Raw genomic sequence first — 24,275 nt, 5'->3', positions numbered from 1 at the left:
ACCTTGAGACTCCTATCTCCATTAAACCACTAGAAAACCAGAAGTGTTGGTGTAGCTCAAGGGGTAGAGCGCTAGCCTTGAGCTGAAGAGCTGAGGGACAGCACCCAGGCCCAGAGCTCAAGCCCATGACCGACAAAAAAAAATAGAGAGAGAGAGAAATGAATCATCTTGTTCATTGAGTTTGAACTTAAGGAAAGATTTTTTACAATTTTGCTATCAGTAAAAATGTTTTATGCTTATTAATATTTTAGATAATATTTTATGTATGTTTCATTACATTTAACAGAATTGGTAAACTGGTATGGTATGTTTTACAGAGACATACTTGATCATTGAATTTTTATTTTTAGGAATCAATTCGCTGGTTAGAGGATGAAAAGGCCCTTCTAGAGATGACTGAAGAAGTAGACTATGATGTGGATTCATATGCTACGCAACTTGAAGCTATTCTTGAGCAAAAAATTGATATTTTGACTGAACTGCGGGGTAATTTTTTTTTCATTTTAATGTGCTTGGTACAAATCTGCTTGCCCATGATGTGTATTTAGTGGGAAATTTTTTTTTTTTTTTTGGGTCCAGTCGTGGGGCCTGAACTCTGGGCCTGGGCGCTGTCCCTCAGCTCTTCAGCTCAAGGCTAGCGCTCTACCACTTGAGCCACAGCACCACTTCCGGCTTTTTTCTTTTTGCTCATGTGGTGCTGAGGAATCGAACCCAGGGCCTCAGGCATGCAAGGCAAGCACTCTACCACTGAGCTACCTTTCCAGCCCCTTAGTGGGAAATTTTTATATTGCAAGAGGATTTCTAACATAATTTCCCATTCTCTCATCACATTTTCTTTCATCTAGAAATTACATTCTAATATTCTTTTTCTTGATTATAGCATTCAGCTTTGACTTCCATTTTCTTAGATTTCATGAATTAGAACCCATAACTTAGAAGAGATTACTAACTACATATTGCATTTATCACTCTAAAAGTTTAACTGTCTAGATAATTTGGATTAATATGTTTGAGAACTATTAGCAAGCATCAGCTCTAGAATTTTAAACTGTCTTTTAAAATGCACGTGCTTAAAAAAGATGGTGTAAGAATGGGGAATAGGATTTTCTTAATACTGAGAGAAGAAATACCTGTTATTGTTCTTTTTTAAGTACAAATATATGGGGTGTAGAGGTTCTGATTCAGACCAAGTGCGTGCGTGTGTACGTGTGTAAAGAATCTCCTACCTATCCTAGAAAACACTGGAAAAGGTATCTAGCAGAAACCAGTGGTAACATCTAGAAAAGTCAGCTTCTCTTATAATAAAACTTGAATATTGTAAAAATTGAACATTGTATATAGTTCTCAGGTTCTACATGAACAAAGGAAACAATCGTTACTGTTAGGAAATGAGAATATTAACTTTGAATAGAATCAATAATTTTATACTACACTGCATCTAAATCAAAACTTTCGTTTTGTTTTCTTTCTCCAAGATAAAGTGAAATCTTTTCGTGCAGCTCTACAAGAAGAAGAACAAGCTAGCAAGCAGATAAATCCGAAAAGACCCCGTGCCCTTTAAATTGGAATTTGCTGCTAAAGGACCCCCAGAACCCTTGCAGCTGTAACAGTGGTTCAGCTGTAAGGGTCATTTGAGTGTTTGAAATTTCCAGTGTCTGTGGAAAATGTCTTGTCTTTTACCTGAATGACATTTCAATTTTGTGAAACATTTTTTGTCTACAAAATGCTTCTAGTCCAGGAGATACATCCAAGAATTGGGATTAGTGAAGTATTTTGTTTCATTTACCCATATAGTGATTTACTTTTGGAGATCTTTGCCAACGTTATTTTCTATTTGATGAAGTAAGTTTGTGGACGATCCAGAGGTGGAGAGTAGAAGGAAGCCACAGCATTTCCTATTAACTCAGTTCAATTTCGTACCGAGACTGAACAGTTTTAAGTACTTTGCGTGCATGCATACCTCATCTGTGATTGTACATACCTTGCCTAATTCCTAGAGACAGCTGTGCTCACTTCTTGCTCTGTGCCTTGACCAAGGCTATTGACCCTAAGTTTCTTAAACACAGCCAAGATAAATTACATTCCTTATTTGTCATTGTAAATTACCTTTATTGTGTGTACATTTTTACTGTATTTGAGACTTTTTTTGTGTGTGACTAGTTAATTTTGCAGGATGTGCCATATCATTGAACGGAACTAAAGTCTGTGACAGTGGACATAGCTGCTGAACCATTCCATCTTATATGTAAAGAAATCTGGAATTATGATTTTTAAAACCATATAACATGTGATCATAATTTTCTTAGCATTTTCTTTGTAAAGAACTAAAATATATACTAGTTGGTGTATAATAAAAAGTAACGAAATTCTGAGAAGAGTTTTATCTTAGGATAATACATATATATGCAGTGTGTGTGCCAGTGTGATATTAAAATGACTAATAGTGCAATTTGATCTTTACCAATACCATTATTTAAGTTCAAGTGTTCACTAGCACCCCCAAATTTACCTATTTAATGTGCTGTTAAAAGGAAATTGGCTTCTGATGCATGAACATTTAAATGTACATTGAAAGTAGTCCGTAATAGAAGTTAGTTTAAACCAAGTATAGGCAGTATATAACTCCCTTGGAAAAGAATAGAAAGAATTGGTGTTGCCTTGAAAGGCAGGTCTCATCCAAACTCCATCTGGTACCTAATGTGTGATGTTTCACCATTATTTGTGAGAATAACTGCATTCTTACCAGTATACTGGTAGGCTACTCTTTAAATGGTAGCACTTATTTTTACAAATTGCTGAGGAAGAAAACTGGCCATTCTTCATGTAAATATTTGTGTTTAAAAATTTAATATATCTCTAGGAGTTTTCCTTGGTTCCCATGATGCAGTCCAGGAGTTGATTATTGACAAAGTCTCCCAAGGATATCTTGTTTTGATTTACTCTAAGGAACTCTTAGCTCATTCGTAAACCAAAGGGAAACTATGATTAGAGTCACATGAGCCAGATTCTCTACTTCACTGGTCAAGAACTCAGAAGTAGCTGTGAGAATTCTTAATACCATGGTGAAAAGCTCTGTAAACATGAAATCTAAAACAAATGTAGATTTTTCATAATGATTATTAATAAAATCTATGGACTGAGTTTACATAATTTACTTCAATACAGTCACCTTTATTTTGGAAGAAACTCAGGTTTTCTTGTAGTCAAGATATATTCTATTTGTGTTTATTGCAAAAACAAAAGGAAGAATGGAGGACTTTGTATTGATCTTGTAAAGGCTGTATGAAAAGGTAATTCTTGAGATAGATCTTCAAAGGGTAGTAAAGGACTTGTTAAATTGCTCATTTTAAGCACAACGGATTAGCTTTGTGTTTGACGGGCACTATCTTTGGAAGGTGTTGTTTTAGATATGCATGCTGCTGAAGACTATGGTGGTGGAACAGTAGACCAGTCATTTGAAAAATCTGTACCAGAAAAAAATCTTGAGAGGAAGTGTAATAATAGTCCTTGAGCTTTTATATAGGGGGAAACTGAAGGCCAGAAAAGAGACTGAAGCTTATTTTTAGGGGAAAGGAAAATGACCTTACAAAGTAGAAATGAATCTTAAACCCTTAAGATAGTTAATTCTATGGATAAAACATTCTTTTGTACTTTCTCAGCTTTGAAAACTGATGTCTGTTAAGAAGTAATTAGCATTTACTATGAGTTGGAAACCAGATTTCAAAGGCAAAAAGTTTAGGCAAACAGCATCTTCCTTTTTAACTTTACTCTGTATACTTTTGCTAAAGTAATTGGAAATATCCCTATATTAAGCTTTAGGTATAAAGAAAGTTATGTGAAGATACCACCAATGAAGATATTTTAATTTTCTTATATAAATGAAATAGTGCATTCAGCATGTAGTAGTATATTTATTTAAATGTAGTAGCTAATAAAAGTTGACACTTACTAAATAAGCATCTGTACTGGAAATTTTAATTATCCAGAAGTTATAAATATCAGAGAACTCAAGCTGAGAAAAATTGCTGAAAAACCTAATTGTCTTGCAAAACCCTTTGAAACTTTTCTAATTAGCAAATGAGTTTCCCCAAGAAAGGACATATGTCATTAGTCAACTTCATTTTAGTTTTGTTCATGTTATATGTAAGAGATCATAATCAGCATGAGTGACACGTCACGCGATGGCAGCAGGGCTTTCCCACAGCCCTCAAGGTAGTCTGAGCTCTTACAGGACAGATGAAGAGGGAAGCAATCAAGAAACTACTGGGGAAAACGAGAACAAAAAACATTAAAAATTTTTATTGTACATGTAAGAAATGATACAGGAATATATGGTTATTTGAACCTATTTTAATGTAAGGGAATGAGTGGAAGGCCTAAAGAGGGACTCAAAGTATATAAGAGGGACTCATAGTATATAAACAGTAAATAGAAGGTAATATCTTTATATGATGAACTGTATGAAACATTGATTGTGCGTATCTGCGGCTCTTGAGCTTGGGATATGTGCAGTATACTCAAAACCAAAAGAACTTGATACAGCTGACTGCCTTAAAATATGCAGAATAATCAGTGATACAACAGTGATTTTAAATGAAAAGCACTTAAGCCCAGTGCAGTGGAGTACTTAGTAGTTTCATCAAGAAGTTTTCCAAGTAGCTATGAAAAGTGGATACCTTCTGAATTGAATCCATGTAGCAATCTGGAAGAAAAAGCCAAGAGGGGTTGGTATTGAAAAGCTAATTTGTGTCACGTAAAGACTTGTGCTGTCAATCCTAATATAAAGATATGTTAGTATACTCAAGAACTCACCTAACACAATTAAAGAAATCCTATTTTCCAAATACATTCATAAGATATATCTTAGCTAAAATGAAGTCATGCTGGTATCCGCTTTGTCATAGCCTAGGCAGTGGGCTTGAATGAAATTATCTTTAATTTGGTCAGGCCTCATACCTACTGACATGTCACCAAACTACTCTGAGGAAATGTAGTAAGAATAAATACTTCCCTTTAGACCTGAAATAATTTTCAGGCTGCTTTACCGGAGGAGGGCCAGAAGTGTTAAGTTCTTAGAACACAGATGCTTTAAAACTGGCTAAAGAACTTTTTCATGAGCAAAAAACGGTACAAGTTGCCGGGTGCCTGTGGCTCATGCCTGTAATCCTAGCTACTCAGGAGGCTGAGATCTGAGGATCACGGTTCAAAGCCAGCCGGGATAGGAAAGTGTGAGATTTATCTCCAATAAACCACTCAGAAAACCGAAGTGGCGCTGTGGTTCAAGTGGTAGAGTGCTCGCCTTGAGCTGAAGAGCACAGGGACAGTGCCCAAGCCCAGAGTTCAAGCCCCAGGACTGATCAAGAAAAAAAAAAAAGGTAACATTCCAGTAATAACTGAAGCCTATTTTCATAGTACTTGGCTTAGTAAAGAAAGCAAATTTAGTCTAAATTGCACAGATGACACCTTCTCAAGATCTGTAGAATATGCTGGGTACCATGGGTACCAGTGGCTCACACCAGTAATCCTAGCTCTTGAGGCTGCAACAGGATACAGTTTAAAGAGAAAAAAAATTTCAAGCTTAATATTAACAGTAAAGGCTTGTATGGGCAGGTGTACATACAAGCTGTATCAGGAAGTATGAATAAGGTTACTGTTTAGGCCAGCCCAGGTAAAAAATGAGAGCCTGTGGTAAGAAAACCAGAACAAAAAGGGCTGCAGGTATGGCTCCAGTAATAGTGCAGCTGCTTAAGAACAACAAATCCTCAAATTCAATTGCTAGTACTCCCCCACCCCCAAAAAGTATACCTTCCCTCAGGTTACAAAACTATCACAAAATAGTCAAGCATATTACAAATTAAATTTCATGCTTACGATATATTTAATGAGGACTAGAAATGTGGTTCAGGTTAAGAGTACAAGCTGTACCTTATGAGGCTACTTTAAAGATATGAATGAATGGGGGTTAGGGAGAAAAGGGAGGAAACACATGAGAACACAAATTAATAGGCAATCTATGGCTCTGACTGTTCTTTACTACTGTACTTTAAAGAAAAATGTTCATTCTGCTGCAGCTAACTAGCCTCCATTTTCTGCACCAAATATTATTCCATGCCATGGAAGTGCTATGCAATAATCCTCTCAAGTAGCACCTTACACCTCTTATCTGAAGGTATCACAGTAGATATGTAAATAGGAAGACAAAAATGTACTTACTTGATAAAGTCATCTATATCCATGGAACGGGCCCGTTTGTCACTAAAACCTGTGCTGGTTAGGATTTGCTGTATTTTATCTGCTATGCTGAAATCTTCCGGTATTATCTATCAAATAAGATTCAGAATAAATGAACAACATATCTTTAATGAAGTTACCTTGGCTCTTTTTATTTTTTTAGTTCAGTATAGTCATTTTTAATCTATCTTAATTATTGCTGAGAAAGCTTAACAGTTTAGATAAGGCTTGGATCTCAAATGGCTGAGGTACCCTGACTAAGTAATCACATACATTGCCCTTTTCCATTTTTAAAATTCTGAAATAGTTTGACATCACAAGTAAAATTAAGTTGTAAACTAAGTGCACCTGTTATCCTTTCAAAACTCACTTTTTCTGGCCACAATTTTATGTAACCTTAAGAAATAATTGTTTTACAGCTGATTCATGTCTTCCACAATCTTATGTAACCAGAGTCCCAATTCATGTCTTTTCCCCAAAGAAGTTTCTCTTCAGGTAAATTTTTATATTTTTCACAATATTTTCACATTTCAGTTGTTTTTGAAAGTTTTCAAATTCACAATGTGGTTTCTGCCTTTTAAAGCAGAATACTCTAAAAATCAATTCATCCCTAAAATGTAATTTTTTTCCAATTGTAAGAAGTTTGAAACATACTCAAAAGTAAAAACATCCTATAAGAAAATCCCATGAACAGCCAGCCTCAATGATTCATTTTCATCTTGTTTCATCTGATACTCCCTACTTCCCTTCAGATTTTAAAGACTCACTTTGTTTATGCTGAGATAGATGATCATCCCAAAGATTCTTTTTTGCTAGACCAGGGGCTTGAACCATCTGGGCCTGGGCATTGTCTCTGAGCTTCTTTTGCACAACGCCACTTCCGGCTTTGAGGAATTTATAGGCTATGAGTCTCATGGATTTTACTGCCTCAGCTGGTTTCGAACCATGACCCTCAGATCTCAGCCCAAGTAGTAGTACAGGTGTGAGCCCCTGATGCCCTGCTCGTTTTTCTTTTTTGCCAGTCCTAGGGGTTGAGCTTGGACTTGGTTTTTACTCAAGGCTACTCTTTCAAGCTTGTTTACTCAAGCTCTACTTGAGCCACTGCTCCACTTTGGCCTCCCTCCCCCTCTCCCCCGGGCAGTTACTGGAGATAATGGTCTCACAGACATTCCTTCTCTGGCTGGTTTTGAACCAAGACCCCCATATCTCAGCTTCCTGAGAAAGATTACAGGAATGAATTATAGGGATGAGCCACCAGTGCCCAAAGATTTTTCTTAAGTTTAGTAATTTTTCTGCTTAGGCCAATATTTAATGATTTTGGCTGATTATAGAAAGAATAGAGGTAATATGTTAAATCATACTAGATGTGAGCCATAAAAAAATACAAAGGACTTTTTCTTTGCTTTTGTAAACTGAAGGAGCTAAAACATTAAAAAATGCCATCTAGCTGGTGCTGGTGGCTCATGCCTGTAATCCTAGCTACTCAGGAGGCTGAGATCTGAGGATCACGGTATCTCCAATAAATCACTAGAAAACGAAGTGGCTCAAGCGGTAGAGCACTCGCCTTGAGCTGAAGAGGTGAGGGACAGTGCCCAGGCCCAGAGTTCAAGCCCCACGACCGACAAAAAAAAAAAAAAGATGCCATCTATATCTGCATGTGTTCATAAACACTGGCATACTAATTCTTTAAAGGAAATTGTGGAGACATAAGGCTCACTCCATGCTTTATTCTGATAAAGGTATAAAGGAAACAGTAACTTTGTAACTCCCATTTCCTTCATGGGGAGTAGGAAACATTTCTTTTTTTCCATATCTCCCTACTTTATAATCCTGTTACACGAAAGTAAACCCTTAATAAAACTTGTGATTGTTACACGAGCAAGAAACAAGGGAAGATCATGATTTTAGAGATAGCAAATCATACACTATTATTTTAAGTTGAGCAGGTTACATATCAACTTTGCAGAAATTTCAACTTGGTTAAATGTAATTCTTGCTAAGATAGTAACAATGTCAGAAACATGAAATTCTAAAAAAATACCACTAACAACAACAAATTCTACTTACAATATTATGGAGTGAACAGTGAATTCTGTAGTTTTTTTCCAATAGCTGTTGGACTGCACTGGATCTAGAAGGAAGTGATAAAAGTATTCCAAAATCAGATCAGACATAATTTTACATCATTGTTTCAATTTAAACAAAACTCTTGTTTCATTTAGTGAAATTAAAGGAATTTTCTAAAGCACTGAATATTTAAACTTAGAAAACAAGTACTACTTAGAAAAGTTTTGATAAACATCTTTTAAATTGTTTTCTTAAAGAACAGGATCTAATCAAATTCCACATGCTGTATTGTTTGTTGCTTCTTTTTTTTTAAAGACAGGTTCTCACTATGTTGTCTATGAATGGCTCCAATGATTTTCCTGCCTCAGATTCCCGAGTAGCTGGGTATATTAGGCATATAGTACTATCCTCTAGCCTGCCTTTGTAAATTCTAAAGAGAAGCTGTAATGGTGGTGTTAGGCTCTTCACAAAACATTCCATTTATTTAAAACAAGAAGACAAAACTTCAATACTTGTACATCTTGCTTCTTTTTACCTGTGGATTTCAAGTAGTGTTACATTTCCAAGTTAATAAACGGGCACAAATCCTTCACAAGTTTGAAAGGAGTTTATCAGAGATGTTTTTCCACATTTCCAAGTTAATAAAAGGACACAAATCCTTCACAAGTTTGAAAGGAGTTTATTATCAAAGATACGTTTTTCCACATTTCCAAGTTAATATAAGGGCACAAATCCTTCACAAGTTTGAGAAGCATTTATGATCAGAGATATGTGTCGTAGGACATTGGGGCTTAATCCTGATTTACAAAAACAACCATGATCAGACTCCTGAGTCTAGGACCTTTCTAAATTAAATTCTTTGGCCCTTCAAAGTACAAATTTAGCAAGTAAAATTTCTCTGGAAAGGAATATGCTTTAGGGGAACATTGATACTTTTCAGGAAAAGTATCAATTATAGTATGGTATGTGAGATGCTGACCCTTTATACATTAGAAATTAGTACACTCAGAAATGGGTGAGGTTGGGGGAGCTGGGAAGAGAATGACTGACATGGGACAAGGTACACTATACTTACAAACTGATATGTTCAACTGAAATCCTTTTGTATAAAGATAATTACACAGAAAAGAAAGAAGTTAGAATACTTACTTAAATGCAGCAGACAGTGTCTTGTTTTTCCTAACGAAGGTGATCCTTACTAGGCCATCCCATTCCTGAAATACAAGTGGATATGTTCTTGAAAATACCAATTTTACTTATGCCTGCAAAGTACTATCTTTTTTTTTTTTTTGGGTCCAGTCATGGGCCTGAACTCTGAGCCTGGTCGCTATCCCTCAGCTCTTCAGCTCAAGGCTAGCGCTCTACCACTTGAGCCACAGCGCCACTTCCGGCTTTTTTTTTCCTGCTTATGTGGTGCTGAGGAATCGAACCCAGGGCCTCATGCATGCAAGGGAAGCACTCTACCACTGAGCCACCTTCCTAGCCCAAGGTACTATCTTTTAATATATAAAAACTGAGGAAAATATTTGGAGTAATGAAAATGGCCTAATCCTTGATCTAACTCGCACATATGCAAAAATAAGACGTATATTGGATTTCTGTACGTTTATGCACCTCCTTATATTTTTTGCCTTTTTAAAAATTTGAAAAAACTAAAACTGTAAAATGTAAGAACAAACTAAGGTTATGACATTTAAGTATCACTTTCAAAAGTAAGATGTAAAGGAGGCAAGATTAGGATACAGTTTGTGAGCATGACTGACTTTGTGAGAATTCACAAACCATCTTCCATTCATCTCACAGTTTCCATAATAACAGGACTATCATGGTTTTACATCAAGACTGCAAGTGGTCTTGATTTCTTAAAAGATTTTGTTTCACAAAAACAAAAAGTGGTATTTCAAAGTATTCCTGCCATCCTAACTACTGAAAGGGATGAGAGCTGAGGAATGTGGTTCAAACACAGGCTAGGCAATAAAGTCCTTGAGACTATCTCCAATTAAGTATCAAAAAAAACCCTAGAAGGAGTATGGCTTAAGTGATAAGAGTGCTAGCTTTGAGCAAAAAAGTTCAGGGGCAGCACCCAGGCCATGAGTTCAAGCCCCAGGACCAGCCTATACATAAAGTATTCCCACACACTCAGGCTAAGTTCAAGCACTATATTGGCACATATCCATGCATGTGTGTGCGTGTGCACACACCGTGTTCCCCACCAAAAAACAAAAAAACAAAAACAAACAAAAAAACATCCCTCACAGGCTGGAGGTATAGCTCAGTGGAACTTGAAGGACTTATGGTTCATCACAAGGATGACAAAAAAACAAAGGTACTATAATATTACTCAAAACAGGCATCTTGCATTGCATTTTACCTTGTGTTCTAAGTTTTATTCATATAAACAAGCTTTTGTAGCTACAAAACAAAAAGCAACTGCATTTTAACTGTTTTGCTTTGCCTTTTACACTTTCTTTGTATTTATGGCCTTCTTACCTATCTTCCAACAAACTGTTCCCTCTATTCCATCACAAGGATATATTTTCACAATTTACGTTTTGTAGGAAATGGCTGTTGCTGAAGACACATCACTAGGTGGCCTTTTCTTCCCTTTATTATTAAAGGACCTAGAATTTTATCCTCACCTGAAAATTGATGGGTGGTGGTGGATTCTTAGGTTCTATCCTCACAACACTGGATTCCACCTTAGGTGGTGGTCTGAAGTTATTCTTCCCAACCTGTTAATCAAAAAATGTCTTATCCTTCCAAAGGCAACTTTAAATAGTCATCAAAGATACTTGCCTCACAGAATGCAAAGCTAGTTGCTTAAGGATGACTTAAGCTACATTATTTCAATAATAAAAATCACTTACTTTCATTAAATGGTCTACACGGGCTAACAGCTGTGTATTAATTGAGAGTCTGCAGTATAACTTATCTCCAGGTTTAGCAACCAGTCTGAGAGCAAATTCTCTTTGAAACATAAGTATGGCACATCTGGAAAGCAAGCAGGAAGGAATAAGAAAATAGTCATTTAAAGTGTATTTTTACTATATATCATTATAATGTGAGGGAAATAGTGGTGAATGTTAACTAGTTTAGGCTTTGCTTTATTGTACTACCACAAAATCAGATGGCTGCTTTTGTTTTATAATAGCTGCATCTGTCAGCCCTGAGGAATATGGTGTGTTCTCACTGATGAGTACTTCAGAGCTACCCTAGGCCATTAACACTTCTGCAAAAACTAGAAAGTTGAGTCTGTAGCAGAATTATACCTGTGGAGTAGCAAAAAAGTAAGGCTGGAAGGACAGGTGACGTTCTGGGTGCCCATGGCTTAACAGTTTAAACAATGTGAATTTGTTCTTCAGCAAGCAATGTGGAGAATGTTTGAGTCTACAAGACAAGTGCATCTTTTAAAATTGTACTTCCGTTAACTTTTTTTTTTTCAGTACTGAAGTTTAAACTAAGGACCCCATGCTTGCTAGGCAGGCACTGTACCCCTGAAGCCACACCCGCAATCTTTTTTTGTTTCAATTACTTTTACAAAGGATCTAATATTTATGCCTGGAACTGAACTCAGACTGCAGTCAAAGGCAACAATTCTCTTTGGCATCTCACGAACGGATCTTCCTGATCTGTCTCCTATGTGGCTGGGATTACAAGTATGAGCCCACTACACTAACTTACAATTAAAATGTTTTAAAATTGCTATTATATAGGTGATGTTCAAAGGGGATAAAGTTATATAAGTCAGGTAAAGGGTATGTTTCTCTTTTTGACAATGTTACCCAATGTTACTCCTTCCCTTGCCCTCTCAGTTTTTCCCTCTCATCTTCACCCACAAGTTCATTTTCAAAGCCGTGTCTAGTGAGTACTACTGCTGCATTTTAATCTACCACTTGTTGACAATGAGTCACATTAAGAAATGTCACACGCTGAGATCTGGAGATTGTGGTTTGAGCCAGCCCAGGCTGGGTAAGTCCATGCAACTATCTCCAATTACCCAGCAAAAAGTCAAAGTGTGTCTCAAGCGGAAAAGGCTTTGAGCAAAATAGCTAAGTGAGGGTGGAGGCACTGAATTCAAGCCCCAGTACTGGTAGAAAAAAATAGTTTTTAAGTTGGTGCCTCAGGTCTATCATCCTAGCTACTTAGGCAGAGATCTGGAGAAGCATTATTCAAAGATAGCTCAGACAGAAAAGTCTCCTAGACTCCATCTTTAACATAACTGGCAAAAAGCATGACTGGACACTAGGCCCAAGTGGTAAAGCACCAAGCAAGCAAATAGGGTATACTCAAAGTCCTTAGTTCAAACTTCCAGTGTGACAAAAAAATGTATGGACAATGCAAAAAAGTCATAAATATGTTTACATACCTCAAACAAAACCATGAGATACAGTCACCTAGACCATGCAATGCCCTCCATAGCCTATTCTAGTAACTTTAGAAAAAAGAAGAAAAAAATGGTCATGATGCCCTTAATTTATTTTATAACCACTAAGGGGATATTTGACTTGAAGTTTGAGTTACTAGTATACTATATTAGTATACTAGTATTCCATACTAGAGACCAGCTGCAATTATCTAGACATAGGATAAAAAGCCTGTTCTAGGCTAATAAGTGGCAGAGAACTAGCAAGTATGGAAAGGTATGTAAGTACATCGCATGCATGCATGCATGCACATGTGCATGCGCACATGGGCACACACACACCTCTGTAAATCTGTAGAGACTTCCATACAAATCAATATTTTTGTATAAAATTTTCTAGCAGTATTTCAAATGACTTTATTTTTGGTTATTCACCGGGCCTAAATTGTCAATTTTCTACCATTTGGCAGTCACTCTGGTCTTCTGTCACGAACCTGAAGAATGGTCGGTGCAGCAACAACTTGAAGACAAAAGGAGAAGAAATCTGTAAGAGAACCACTAGTTACTTTGAGGACGGGCACTGAGAGATAAACTTAAGTTGTTTCTGACAGGCTGAGAACATACCTGATAAGGCAAATTTGCAACACATGCATCAAAGAATGGCAAATCAGATTTCAGCACATCACCCACCAGCACTTGAAGTTTGCTAGCCAAAGGTCTGAAGGTAAGAAAAGATATTTAGTTACAATGTACTAAATATCATACTAACATGTACTTTAATTTCATTACCTATACTTACGTGCCCTGAACTCTTTTGTGAAGTTCAGCTACTAGTCTTGGGTCAAGTTCACAGGCAACTACCTAAACAAATAGCAAAAAAGTTTTTTTATTTATCGAGTATAAATCTTTTCTTTTTTTTTTTTTTTTGTCGGTCGTGGGGCTTGAACTCTGGGCCTGGGCGCTGTCCCTCAGCTCTTCAGCTCAAGGCGAGCACTCTACCACTTGAGCTACAGCGCCACTTCCAGTTTTCTGGTGGTTTATTGGAGATAGGAGTCTCACGGTCTCCCCTGCCTGGGCTGGCTTTGAACTGCAATTCTCAGATCTCAGCCTCCTGAGTAGCTAGGATTACAGGCGTGAGCCACCAGCACGAGCACGGGCTAAATCTTTTCTTATTATGCAAATAGTAACTCATACTTTTCCAATTCTACCCTCACTTATCTCTCCAGTTTGTATTTTGTACTACTCAGAAAGCAAACAAGATTATTGAGAATTCTACGCAAATAAATAGTTAACAGGATAGTTCTTCTCTCCTCAGGCTACATAACTGAACATGTGAAAGTAAACAAGATCTATCATAGTCAATGTTCTTAAGACAGGGACGCACAGGCAACTACTCCTAGGATGAAGTATCACTTTTCTGATACTGAGCTCCAGTACGCAAGGTACAGACAAATCAAGTAAATGTCAGTGGACACTGGACAAGGCTGACATTACAATCTCATTGCGGTATAAGTGGAGGCTTCAGATTTCCAGTCAGTCACTGTCTACAGGATAGAGCCATAGGCTGCTTATTCTAGTTGGCTCCCAGATCCATTCTCTTATCTTTTCTGAGCCTTGAAGGTAAAGTAGTACAGCTTCCTTACTCTTTCGCTTTTGGGGAAAAAAAGCATCAGTAAGTGGTTGGAGGGTGTGGTTCAATGATAAAGGATTTGCATAATACATGGAGGGCCCTAAGTCCAAGCCCCAGCACCACTGTAGGGACAGGGCGAGACACCAGCATTATTAAGTATCTATAATGGAAAGGCCAGGCATTTATTTCCTAATGACTGACCATGCCTTGTAGAAGTTTTGGTGGTAAATACACTCTATTATGAATGGCTCCTCCTCAATAACTCCATTTCCCCTGGGTTCTGGCAACAAAGTTCTCTCCTCTTTCTCCTAAGATTTCAGAGAGTACTTGCTTCCTGTGGCTAGTCCTTAACATTTCTCTAATCCTTACTGATTTCCTTGAACTCCATTCCCACAAAACTCTAAATATTATTTTCATTTAACAGTCTTCAAACAAGCTCTTTAAAATGTTATCTGCTGGGCTGGGAAAGTGGCTCAGTGGTAGAGTGCTTGCCTTGCATGCATGAGGCCCTGGGTTCAATTCCGCAGGACCACATAAGCAGAAAAAGCCGGAAGTAGCGCTGTAGCTCAAGTGGTAGAGCCCTAGCCTTGAGCTGAAGAGCTGAGGGGACAGTGCCCAGGCCCAGAATTCATGCCCCAAAACCGACAAAAAAATAAAATGTTATCTGCTTCCACCAAGTACAAAGCAACAGTTCCATGTAATCCTAGCTATGCAGGAGGCATATGTGGGATGGAAACCTGAGGCAAGCCCCAAGCAAAAAGCACAACTGGAAAAAAAAAAATGGAAGCAGTTGGGTGCTGGTGGCTCATGCCTGTAATCCTAGCTACTCAGGAGGCTGAGATATGAGGATTACAGTTCGAAGCCAGCCCAGACAGGAGAGTCTGAGACTCTAATAAATTACCAAAAAGCCACAAGTAGAATTGTGACTCAAGTGGTAGAGCACTTGAGCAAGAGAAGCTTAAGGACTGTGCCCAGGCCCTAAGTTCATGACACAGGACCAGGGGAAAAAAACATTGGAAGCAAAAAAGACTTGTGGAGATTTAAATGGGTGCTTGTCTAACCAATACAATATTCAGTCTAAACCCAGGCACCCTTCAAAATTAAAACAAAAAAGTTCTGGTTTACAGTAAGTTAAACTTCTTTTTTTGTTCCTCTAGGCCTAGAAGTAATTAGCTGTTCTTTGCAATTCATTTTGGGTTATCTTGGTGCCCCCATATTGTTCTTTCCTCGAACAAGTCTGTGACCAATTCCTACATTATACTCCCTGTTAATATATCCAGTGCAGTTTGTTCTCCTAATATATCTCCTATTTTCAAAGATCAAAATTCTATTAAGACATCAAGAATTATTTACTAATAGCAATGAATTTAAACAGATTTGTATTTGGACCAATTGAGCTTCTTTATAGTCAATTCTGACACCTAAACATGAAATCTTCTTTTTACCTTTTTTGCCTTTTCTAATAACTTTACGGTCATGTTGCCAGTTCCAGGCCCAACTTCCAGCACCACGTCTGTTGGTCTTAGAGCAGCCTAAAAGCAAAGCACAATCCTCTCTGAGTGAGTGCTTGGTGCATCTGAACATAGTTTACACCTAAACATCTTTGATCATCAATGCTTATTTAAGAGACCTCACTATATCAGAACTAAGAAGATAGAGGCAGAGGATCTCTAGTTAAAGGCCAACATAGGATTTTTTTTTTTTTTTTTTTAAAAAGAGAGATTTTCCTAGGCACTGGCTTATACCTGTAATCCAAGCTACTCAGGAGACTGAGATCTGAGAAACCTGGTTCAAAGTCAGCCTGGGCAGTTAAATCGATGAGACTCTAATCTCCAATAAACTACTCAGAAATAGCTAGAAGTGGTGCTGTGGTTCAAGTGGAAGACTATTAGCCTTAAGCACAAAGAGGCTCAGGGACAGTGGACAGGCTCTGAGTTCAAATCCCAGGATCCACACACACACACACACAAAAAGCACATATAAATGTTTCTGCTATGATGACTGGCTTCCTGCTTTCTACCTTGGAAATTATTCAATAGCTATTAAGTTACAAATTCTGTTCCTATCAACAGTTGAAATGAGAGAGGACTGCATATGATGTATTTGCCTGAAAATCTTCTTACTATACTAGACCAAGATTTCTCAAACTATGTAGTTTCAGAAATGAAGATGACAAGAAACTGAACCCCAAACTGGGAGCATGTAAACATGCAGCTGTCAATACTGTAACTACATAAGATTCTTTGTACTGTGTAAAGCTCCAGAACATTACTTTCCTTATCTTAAAAGTAATTAGTAACTCTACACCAGAATCAATTCCAAATGGATCAAAGACCTCAAAGTAAAAGCAAATACCCTAAAAACATTACAGGAAGGAATAGGAGAAACTCTAGGGCTCCTTGGCACAGGCCACAATTTTCTTAATAAAGACTCAGAAACACAACAAACCAAAGAAAGGTTGAACAAATTGGACTGCATGAAACTGCAGAGTTTCTGCATTGCAAAGGAAATAGCTCATAAGATGAATAGAAAGCCTATGGAAGATCTTCATTAGCTATACAATGACAAAGACCTCATAACTAAAATATACTAAGAATTCAAAATTTTAAATCCTCCAAAAAAAAAAAATTCTCAAAGACACAACCGCCCGATTAATAGGTGGGCGAAAGATTTAGAGACTTTTCTGAAGAGGAAACAAGGATGGCCAATAGACACATGAAGAAATGCTCAACCTCCCTAGCCATAAGCCATAAAAGAAATGGAAATCAAAACAACATTGAGATTCCACATCACCCAGTTAGAATGGCTATAATCAAGAACTCTAATAACAACAGATGCTGGAGGAGATATGGCCAAAAGGGAACCCTACTGTATTATTGGTGGGAATGTTAACTTGTTCAACCACTCTGGAAAGAAGTATGGAGGTTCTTCAAACGACTACACAGAGCTCCCCCTATGACCCAAACCCACTTTTGGGCATTTACCCAAACAATCACAAGCAAGGCCATACTAAAGCTACCAGTACAACTATGTTTATCCCAGCATTATTTACCATAGCTAAGATATGGAACCAACCCAGATGCCCCTCAGTAGATGAACGGATCAAGAAAATGTGGTACACACACACACACACACACACACTGGAATAGATGCCCCTCAGTAGATGAATGGATCAAGAAAATGTGGTACACACACACACAGGAATTCTATGCTTACACACACACACACACACACACACTCTGGAATTCTATGCTTACACACACACACACACACACACACACAAACACACACACACACTCTGGAATTCTATGCTTCTATGCTTACACACACACACACACACACACACACACACACACACACACACACACACACACACACACACACACACACACACACTCTCTCTGGAATTCTATGCTTCCACCAGAAAGAATGACACTGCCCCATTTGTTAGGAAGTGGAGACTTGGAAAAAATTGTATTAAGTGAAGTAAGCCAGACCCAAAGAAATAAAGGTCTCATGGTTTCCCTCATTTGTAATAATTAGTATACATCTAGGATAATTTCATCAGATGAGCAGAAAAGCTCAAAAGCTATGTACATGTGACCATATAAGTTAATGCCAAGTAAAACAAACTCCAAGATATGGACACAGAGGTCTTTTTATGTTGTTGTTTTTTTTAATGTACTATGTGATTTTTTTGTTTCCTTTCTATGTTCTTTCCCCTATGATATATCCCCTATTGTCACTGTACTTGATTTTGGTACCCTGCATCTTATCTAATTTGGGGAGGAGAAGGGGAATAACAAAACGCTGAAACAAGGACACAGGATGACCCATTGCAACAATGATACCCACAAGACAGTATATTGGAAATGAACTTTGCTTTATATCCTAGCACTCAATCATCCATAATAAAAGAGTTATGAATAATCTATATAGGAGAAATACTTGAAATAATTTATATGTTTTCCTGAGGAACCAACTAATGTGTGGTTTAGGCACACATTAGTTTTTATTTTATTTTATTTATTTATTTATTCTGGAATAAATGAAAAATAACACCAACATGGTACTTTAGAAAGTGATTGGAAGAACAATAATCTGGGACTGAACAAGTAAAAAAGTCCGGACAGAGGACAATACAGAGAAAGACACAGGATTTTTGAGTCACAGGAAATCTAGGTCTACAGAATGAAGCATATAATATACTGTAGGCAACTGTTATCTCACTCCATAACTATTTTCAGAGCACTCATTATTATGGCTCAGATTTACTATGTAGCCCAGGATGGCCTCAAACTGGCAATCTTATGCCTGGGATTACAAGTGTTTACTACTACACCCAAACTAAAAACTAAATAAGTATTTGTTAAGCACATCTGAGGTGATAAAAACTGCCATAGCCTCTCAGTATATTCCATTAAACAAGATACACAATGCAAGCAAGACCTGCTCTTATGATCCTATGTTTCAGGGTGACAGCACGGGAGGATCACGCACGGGCACGCCCACACACACGCACGCACGCACACACGCACGCACACGCACACGCACGCACGCACGCGCGCACACACACACACACACACACACACACACACACGAAATATTTATGATTAATGTTGGACACTTAAGGTAGGAGACCGTAGGTTAATACTTCAGATGGGGGTATCTCCTCTGAGGAGGTGACAGGTAGGCTGAAATTTGAGGGAGCTTCCCAAGCTAGCACATTGTGTGATTTACTGACTTTGATTTAGCTGTCTTCTCAGGACGCTCATTTACAGGTTGGTCACTCACTTTGGGGCCCAAAAGCGTGGTCTCCCCTCTCTGCCACTGACCAGCACACCAAGACCGCAAACTAACTCTGGGTCACCTGAGGCTGAGGGACACAATCAGTGGCGAAGATCCCTTGCTTGTGAAGGCTGCTGCCTGGTGGATGAAGTATTCTTTAAGAGTAAGATTAACTTGTAGAATTCGGCTATACAACTGTCGAAAAATGGATACAAGTAGTAAGCCAACAGCTTCTCCCCTGTCTTCTCCCACACCCACCTTATCGATAATGCTGTTAACAATCAGAGGATTTTTCAAAATGTGCTGTCCAATCCCCGTGTTGAACAGGAGTCCTGGAAGAAAACACGAAACTGCTTGACTTCCCAGCTACCAATGAAATACCAAGGCCGTCCGGGAGGAGAAGCAGGATGGGAAGGGGGCCGGTTTCGGCGCCGATCAGGCCATCAGACGTCCTGCTCCAGGCCGGGGCCAACGAGCAGATACAAGCGCACCCCTCCAGCCGCGCCTCCTGGGTCAGAAAGCGTCCCGGCTCAGGGCCCCGGAAGCCCGGACGAACTCCAGCTCACTCCCCCACCTCCCCATCCCCGGCCGGCCATACCTCCGGCCCGCTTCAGCTCTCCGCGCTGCTCCTGCCGTGCACGACGACGGCCGCTCGCACCCGACTTCACCTTCGGCATCTCGGCGGGAAGCGGGCCCCGAGGGCCAGGGTGTCTAAGGGCACCGAGGTGGGCCTAGCCGCCCTCACCGCACCACGTGGAAACTAGAACCCCGCAAGGCCAACGCCGCCCAGCGCTGCTAGGGGCAGAGGCGAGGCCAGTCCCCGCCCACTCACGCTCTGGGCACCGCCCACGTTGGAGCCCGATGACCGCCGGGAATTGTAGTTTCCAGCTAATTAACTACTATTGTGTATGTATTGTATGACTATATAGTAATGTATATGATCAGTCCTTACAGAAGACATCCATGTTGTTTCAAATTTTGTTTTTTTAATCAGGTCAGGTATGAGTTATATTTGCAAGGACATATGAAATCTTTTTTTTTTGTCGGTCGTGTGGCTTGAACTCTTGGGTTCTAGGCGCTGTCCCTCAGCTCTTTAGCTCAAGGTTAGCGCTCTACCACTTGAGCCACAGGGCCACTTACGGTTAACTGTAGATAAGAGTCTCACAGACTTTCCTACCCGGGCTGTTTTTGAACCGCGATCATCAGATCTCAGCCTCCTGAGTAGCTAAGATTACAGGCGTGAGCCACCTGCGCCCGGCAAAATCATTTCTTAAAGATACAATTTCCTAATCTTGTATGTGGTAAACTCGGTACAATTTAATTTATAAACATCTAATGAGGTCTATTGTAAATCTGAGCAGTCCAAGACCTAATTTTACACAAGTTGTAATAGTAAAATTATGTGTAACGAATTAGACTACAATTTGGGCATATATTCGTTTTCTCTTTCGGCTTTAACAAGTGAGTGATTTGAAACAACATAAATTTATTATCTCTGGATTTTGAGACAAAGCTCAAAATTATGTTCAGGGCTGAGTTACTTCCAGAGACTATAGAAAAGAATGATTCCTTGGCATTTCTAACGTCCACAAACCTCTAACATTCCTGATTCCTTACACACATATTGACTTTTAATTTCATGGTTATACTTTTCTCTCTCCGATAAAAATATTCACTTATAAACACTATTGTGATGAGCCAGGTGCTGGTGGCTCATGCCCATAATTCTAGCTATTCAGCAGTTTTGAGATCAGAGGATCATGGTTCAAAACCATTCATGGTAGGAAAGTCTGTAAGACTAATCTCCAATTAACCAGTAAAAAGCCAGAAGTGGAGCTGTGGCAGAGTGGCAGCCTTGAGCAAAAAATCTGAGGGACAGGACCCCAAAAGGAAAAATTGAATGACAAGAAAGTGGGGCAGGCTTCATCCAGTGTGTTGGGATGCCACTGAGAGAGGGGGATGGCTAATGAAGGAGGTGGTTGAAAGTTGCGTCTAGGAAAACAGAACACTGAGACCTGTTGAAACTTTTGGGAAGGAGGGGGGCACTGTGATGGGAAGAGGGAGAGGAAGGGAGGTGGAGAGAAAGAGAAAGAGAGAGAGATAGAGAGAGAGAGAGAGAGAGAGGAGAGAGACAGAGACAGAGAGAGTTTTTTTATACATCATATCCGTGTGTGGAAGTGTTATAATGTAGCCCCCCCCTTATACAACTAATGCATGATAATAAAAAAGTAAAAATAAATATTTACATTCTTTGGAGTACTAAATCCAGGAGTTCAAAAATTTAAAAGAAATCCACACGGTGGATCGAGTTGAGTGAGGATTCTGTTCATCTCTGCTGTGAGAAAACTGTAAAACAAGCCATTAATATCTAGAACAATGAGGATAAACTGGTTCTGAGTTCAGTTTCCGTCAGCTCAGGAGAGGATTGATTTTCCCGGGGCTGGCTTGACGATGATCCACGGTTGCCATGGTTACAGATCTTGGTAAAGAAGGCTCCAGGTTTTTATAAAAACGCGCAAGCGCACACCACTGATTTAGATACCGGGCGCCTTTGGGTTCGAACAGGAAACCCCGCCTCCTCTCCTCGCCATTAGCCTATGGTCTGCTTCCTTTGCCCGCCCCACGTGCTTCAGGAAGCCTTGACGTAATATTAGCGCGCCCGTGACGTGGCGAGTTGCGACGCGGAACATGGCGCGTTCCTAGAAGCTGTTTTCGGCATCAGTAGGCGGCAGCGTGTTGACTGGCAGCGTGGGGCGCGGGACTAACCGACGCCAGTTCGTGCTGAGGAGTGTAAACGAGAGGACTTGGCTATTCCGGACCGAACCAAACGGTGAGGCCCGGCCGGAGAGCCGCAGCGCGCGTGCGAGTGGGAGCGCGGAGTGGGTTGGGCAGCGGAGACTCAGAGAAGCGAGGAAGGAACCCGGTCTCCCGGAGGTGAGGGCTAGCACCGGCGAGGCCAAGGCGGCCTTTAGTGTCGGGCCTCGTTGTAGCCCCGGGGTCCCCGGGCGCCAGGCCCCGCGATCAGCCCGCAGCGGGAAGCAGGGTGTGGAGGAATCGAGGTGCGAGGTGACAGAGGTGGTTTTCCAGGCTGCGCCGATCTCCGGGTTCTCTCTGTGGCTCGGGTCTTAGGCCTGGGTGGTGCATTTGCCCTTGGGAGGATAAATAGTGCAGATTTTGAGAGGCTGCCCTTTTTAGTACAAAACGGTGTGCTGTTACTGCAGGGTCCCCAGTCTCGCTTCTGAGAGCCGTACTGTGAAAGCTTTTAACGTCAGACCCTTCCTGGCCTCCAGTGAAAAAGTAAATAGGGAGTAGACCTTTTCGGAAAGGAGCTTTTAGGCTGAGGTATGGCCGCCGGTGTTCAAGCCTTGCGACTCCCGCAGCTTTAATCTTTGGGGATATTTGTGATTCAGCAAAATTATTTTGAGGCCCGATTCATGTGTCATTTTTCGCAGTGATTTTGTGGGGTGGTGGTGTGTGAGAGAAGTAATCTTAAAGTGATTTGAGTAAGTAGCAGGGACTCGTAAATTGCCTGTTGGTGCCAACGTTGCAACCGACCGTGCCTCCTTCCCAGTACAACTGGAGCGATCCCCGTTATAGTGCAGAAGCGCCTTGAGATTGGATTATTCTTTAGAAGAGAGTGAGGAAGACCAGTTTGCAGCCATGATGTCCTTCCACTCTCGTGGACAGGGATTTTGTTTCTTCACTTTCACATATTTGCACCTTGTCAATACAGAGACTCGGGTTAAGACAGAGTGACTATCCTATACAAGACAGTCACTGCATGCATTACTTCTTATATTTATCTTCACTGAGGAATATTTTGGAGAATTAGAAGTTTTGTTCCTATTGGTTATAATAGGATTGAGGGGTTCCCACTCCTCATGGAATCTAGCACTGGGAATCATAGAAACAGCTTAATTGTGACCATGGTTTGTGGTTATATATTAGAGCACCTGGGCAGGATGATGTATTGCACCGCCACCCCCGTCACCCCTCAAGTTCTGGGGCCTGGGCTCTGTCCCTGAGCCTCTCTGTGCTCAAGGCTAGTGCTCTACCTCTTGAGCCACAGCGCCACTTCTGGCTTTTTCTGTTTATGTGGTACTTAGGAATCGAACCCAAGGCTTCATGCATGCTAGGCAAAGCACTCTACCACTAAGCCACATTCCCAGCCTGCTTGTACTTTTTAAAACCAAAAAGAAAACTTACCACAAATACAATTGGTTGTAATAATACTATTAGAAATTTTAGATAAGTATGCAAAGATTATTTGGTAATAGTAGAAAAATCTCCAGATTTTTGTAACATTATGAATATTTACATGAGAACTAAACCAGAATGCCAAGTCCTTGTTATTTACAAGGCATTTGAAACATAGGAAGATTTTTCCAGAAATAAAAATATACTATATGTCTTTCATCATACAGAATAATATTTATCGAAATGAACACCAGGAAATGGAAATGAGTTTTTTCTTAGTTGATGTTTTCATTTTCTTTTTATCAAAATTTGCTTATCTGTTTTTGGGAGGGGAAGGGGAGGCACAGAAATGGAGGGACAAAGCCTAAACAAATGCAGCAGTGATATTCACTAGACACTGTGTTGAAAATGAACTGTAGAACTTATGGGTGGTGATGGGAGGGAAAAACTCCCAAGAGGGAAGGGGTGATGTTGTCCAAAAAGCAATGTACTCTTTAACTGACATGTAACTGTAACCCTTCTGTACATTACTTTTATAATAACAGTTTAAAAAGTGAGATTTTTAAAAATCCATATTTTGAGAAAGCTAATGTGTTTAGTTACATTTTGATGTCTGTATTGTATGTGTCTATGTGTGGTATGTATAATGTCTGTTCTTCCCCTCACCCTACTGCTTGGATAGAACCCAGAGCCTTGTACATAGTATAGAGTCCTCTACTACTGAGCTGTAGCTCCACTCATGTTCTTTTCTTTTTCTACATCTGGTGAAGATTACCAGTTAATTTCAGAGTGTTTGAGGGAATGACTAGACACAAGTAGTGCAGGTGTATGTATCTGGAATCTCTTTGATATTCTAAATAATCAGGCTGATTTACAGATAAGCCCACAATTTTAAGCTTTGAAGAGCTTAAGCTGGATTGATTTTCTATACCCAGCTTACTCAAAATCTGGTACATGGTATCACCTGGGACTTTCTTAGAAATTTGCAATCATATGGGC

At 39.6% G+C, this 24,275-nt stretch overlaps 3 protein-coding genes across 10 annotated transcripts in view; 2 read left to right on the top strand and 1 right to left on the bottom strand.

Annotated features, from left to right (window-relative positions):
- Kif2a (kinesin family member 2A) overlaps positions 1–2,369 on the top strand; it is a 60,427-nt gene extending 58,058 nt beyond the window's left edge. For all 4 annotated transcript variants that reach the window (XM_042690699.1, XM_042690698.1, XM_042690696.1 and 1 more), the window contains 2 exons: positions 351–486; positions 1,476–2,369. In XM_042690699.1, coding sequence (XP_042546633.1) covers positions 351–486; positions 1,476–1,561 — 222 coding nt within the window. In that variant the 3' untranslated portion in view covers positions 1,562–2,369. The remainder of the gene's footprint in view (positions 1–350; positions 487–1,475) is intronic.
- A 1,908-nt stretch (positions 2,370–4,277) lies between these two features.
- On the bottom strand, positions 4,278–19,868 carry Dimt1 (DIM1 rRNA methyltransferase and ribosome maturation factor). Of its 3 annotated transcripts, none has more exons than XM_042690700.1 (12): positions 19,678–19,868; positions 19,338–19,411; positions 15,737–15,823; positions 13,461–13,522; positions 13,286–13,379; positions 13,156–13,205; positions 11,166–11,289; positions 10,938–11,030; positions 9,448–9,512; positions 8,299–8,362; positions 6,214–6,320; positions 4,278–4,702 (listed from the first exon to the last, which is right to left on the bottom strand). In XM_042690700.1, exons 1-12 carry the CDS (start codon positions 19,754–19,756, stop codon positions 4,660–4,662), a joined length of 942 nt encoding a protein of 313 aa, XP_042546634.1. In that variant the 5' UTR covers positions 19,757–19,868; the 3' UTR covers positions 4,278–4,659. The 3 variants fall into 3 exon arrangements, with proteins under 3 accessions (XP_042546634.1, XP_042546635.1, XP_042546636.1); XM_042690701.1 differs by having other exon boundaries at positions 13,156–13,181; XM_042690702.1 differs by lacking the exons at positions 13,286–13,379; positions 13,461–13,522; positions 15,737–15,823; positions 19,338–19,411; positions 19,678–19,868 and having other exon boundaries at positions 13,097–13,169.
- Positions 19,869–21,753: 1,885 nt separating this feature from the next.
- The window catches only part of Ipo11 (importin 11), a 127,366-nt gene continuing 124,844 nt past the window's right edge, over positions 21,754–24,275 (top strand). For all 3 annotated transcript variants that reach the window (XM_042690748.1, XM_042690747.1, XM_042690749.1), the window contains exon 1: positions 21,754–21,909. The gene's annotated coding sequence lies outside the window, so the exon portion shown is untranslated. The remainder of the gene's footprint in view (positions 21,910–24,275) is intronic.

The sequence above is a fragment of the Dipodomys spectabilis genome, unplaced genomic scaffold, assembly GCF_019054845.1.
Source record: "Dipodomys spectabilis isolate Male_0828 unplaced genomic scaffold, ASM1905484v1 ptg000140l, whole genome shotgun sequence".
Lineage (NCBI taxonomy): Eukaryota > Metazoa > Chordata > Mammalia > Rodentia > Heteromyidae > Dipodomys > Dipodomys spectabilis.
This window is presented reverse-complemented; position numbering and strand designations above follow the sequence as displayed.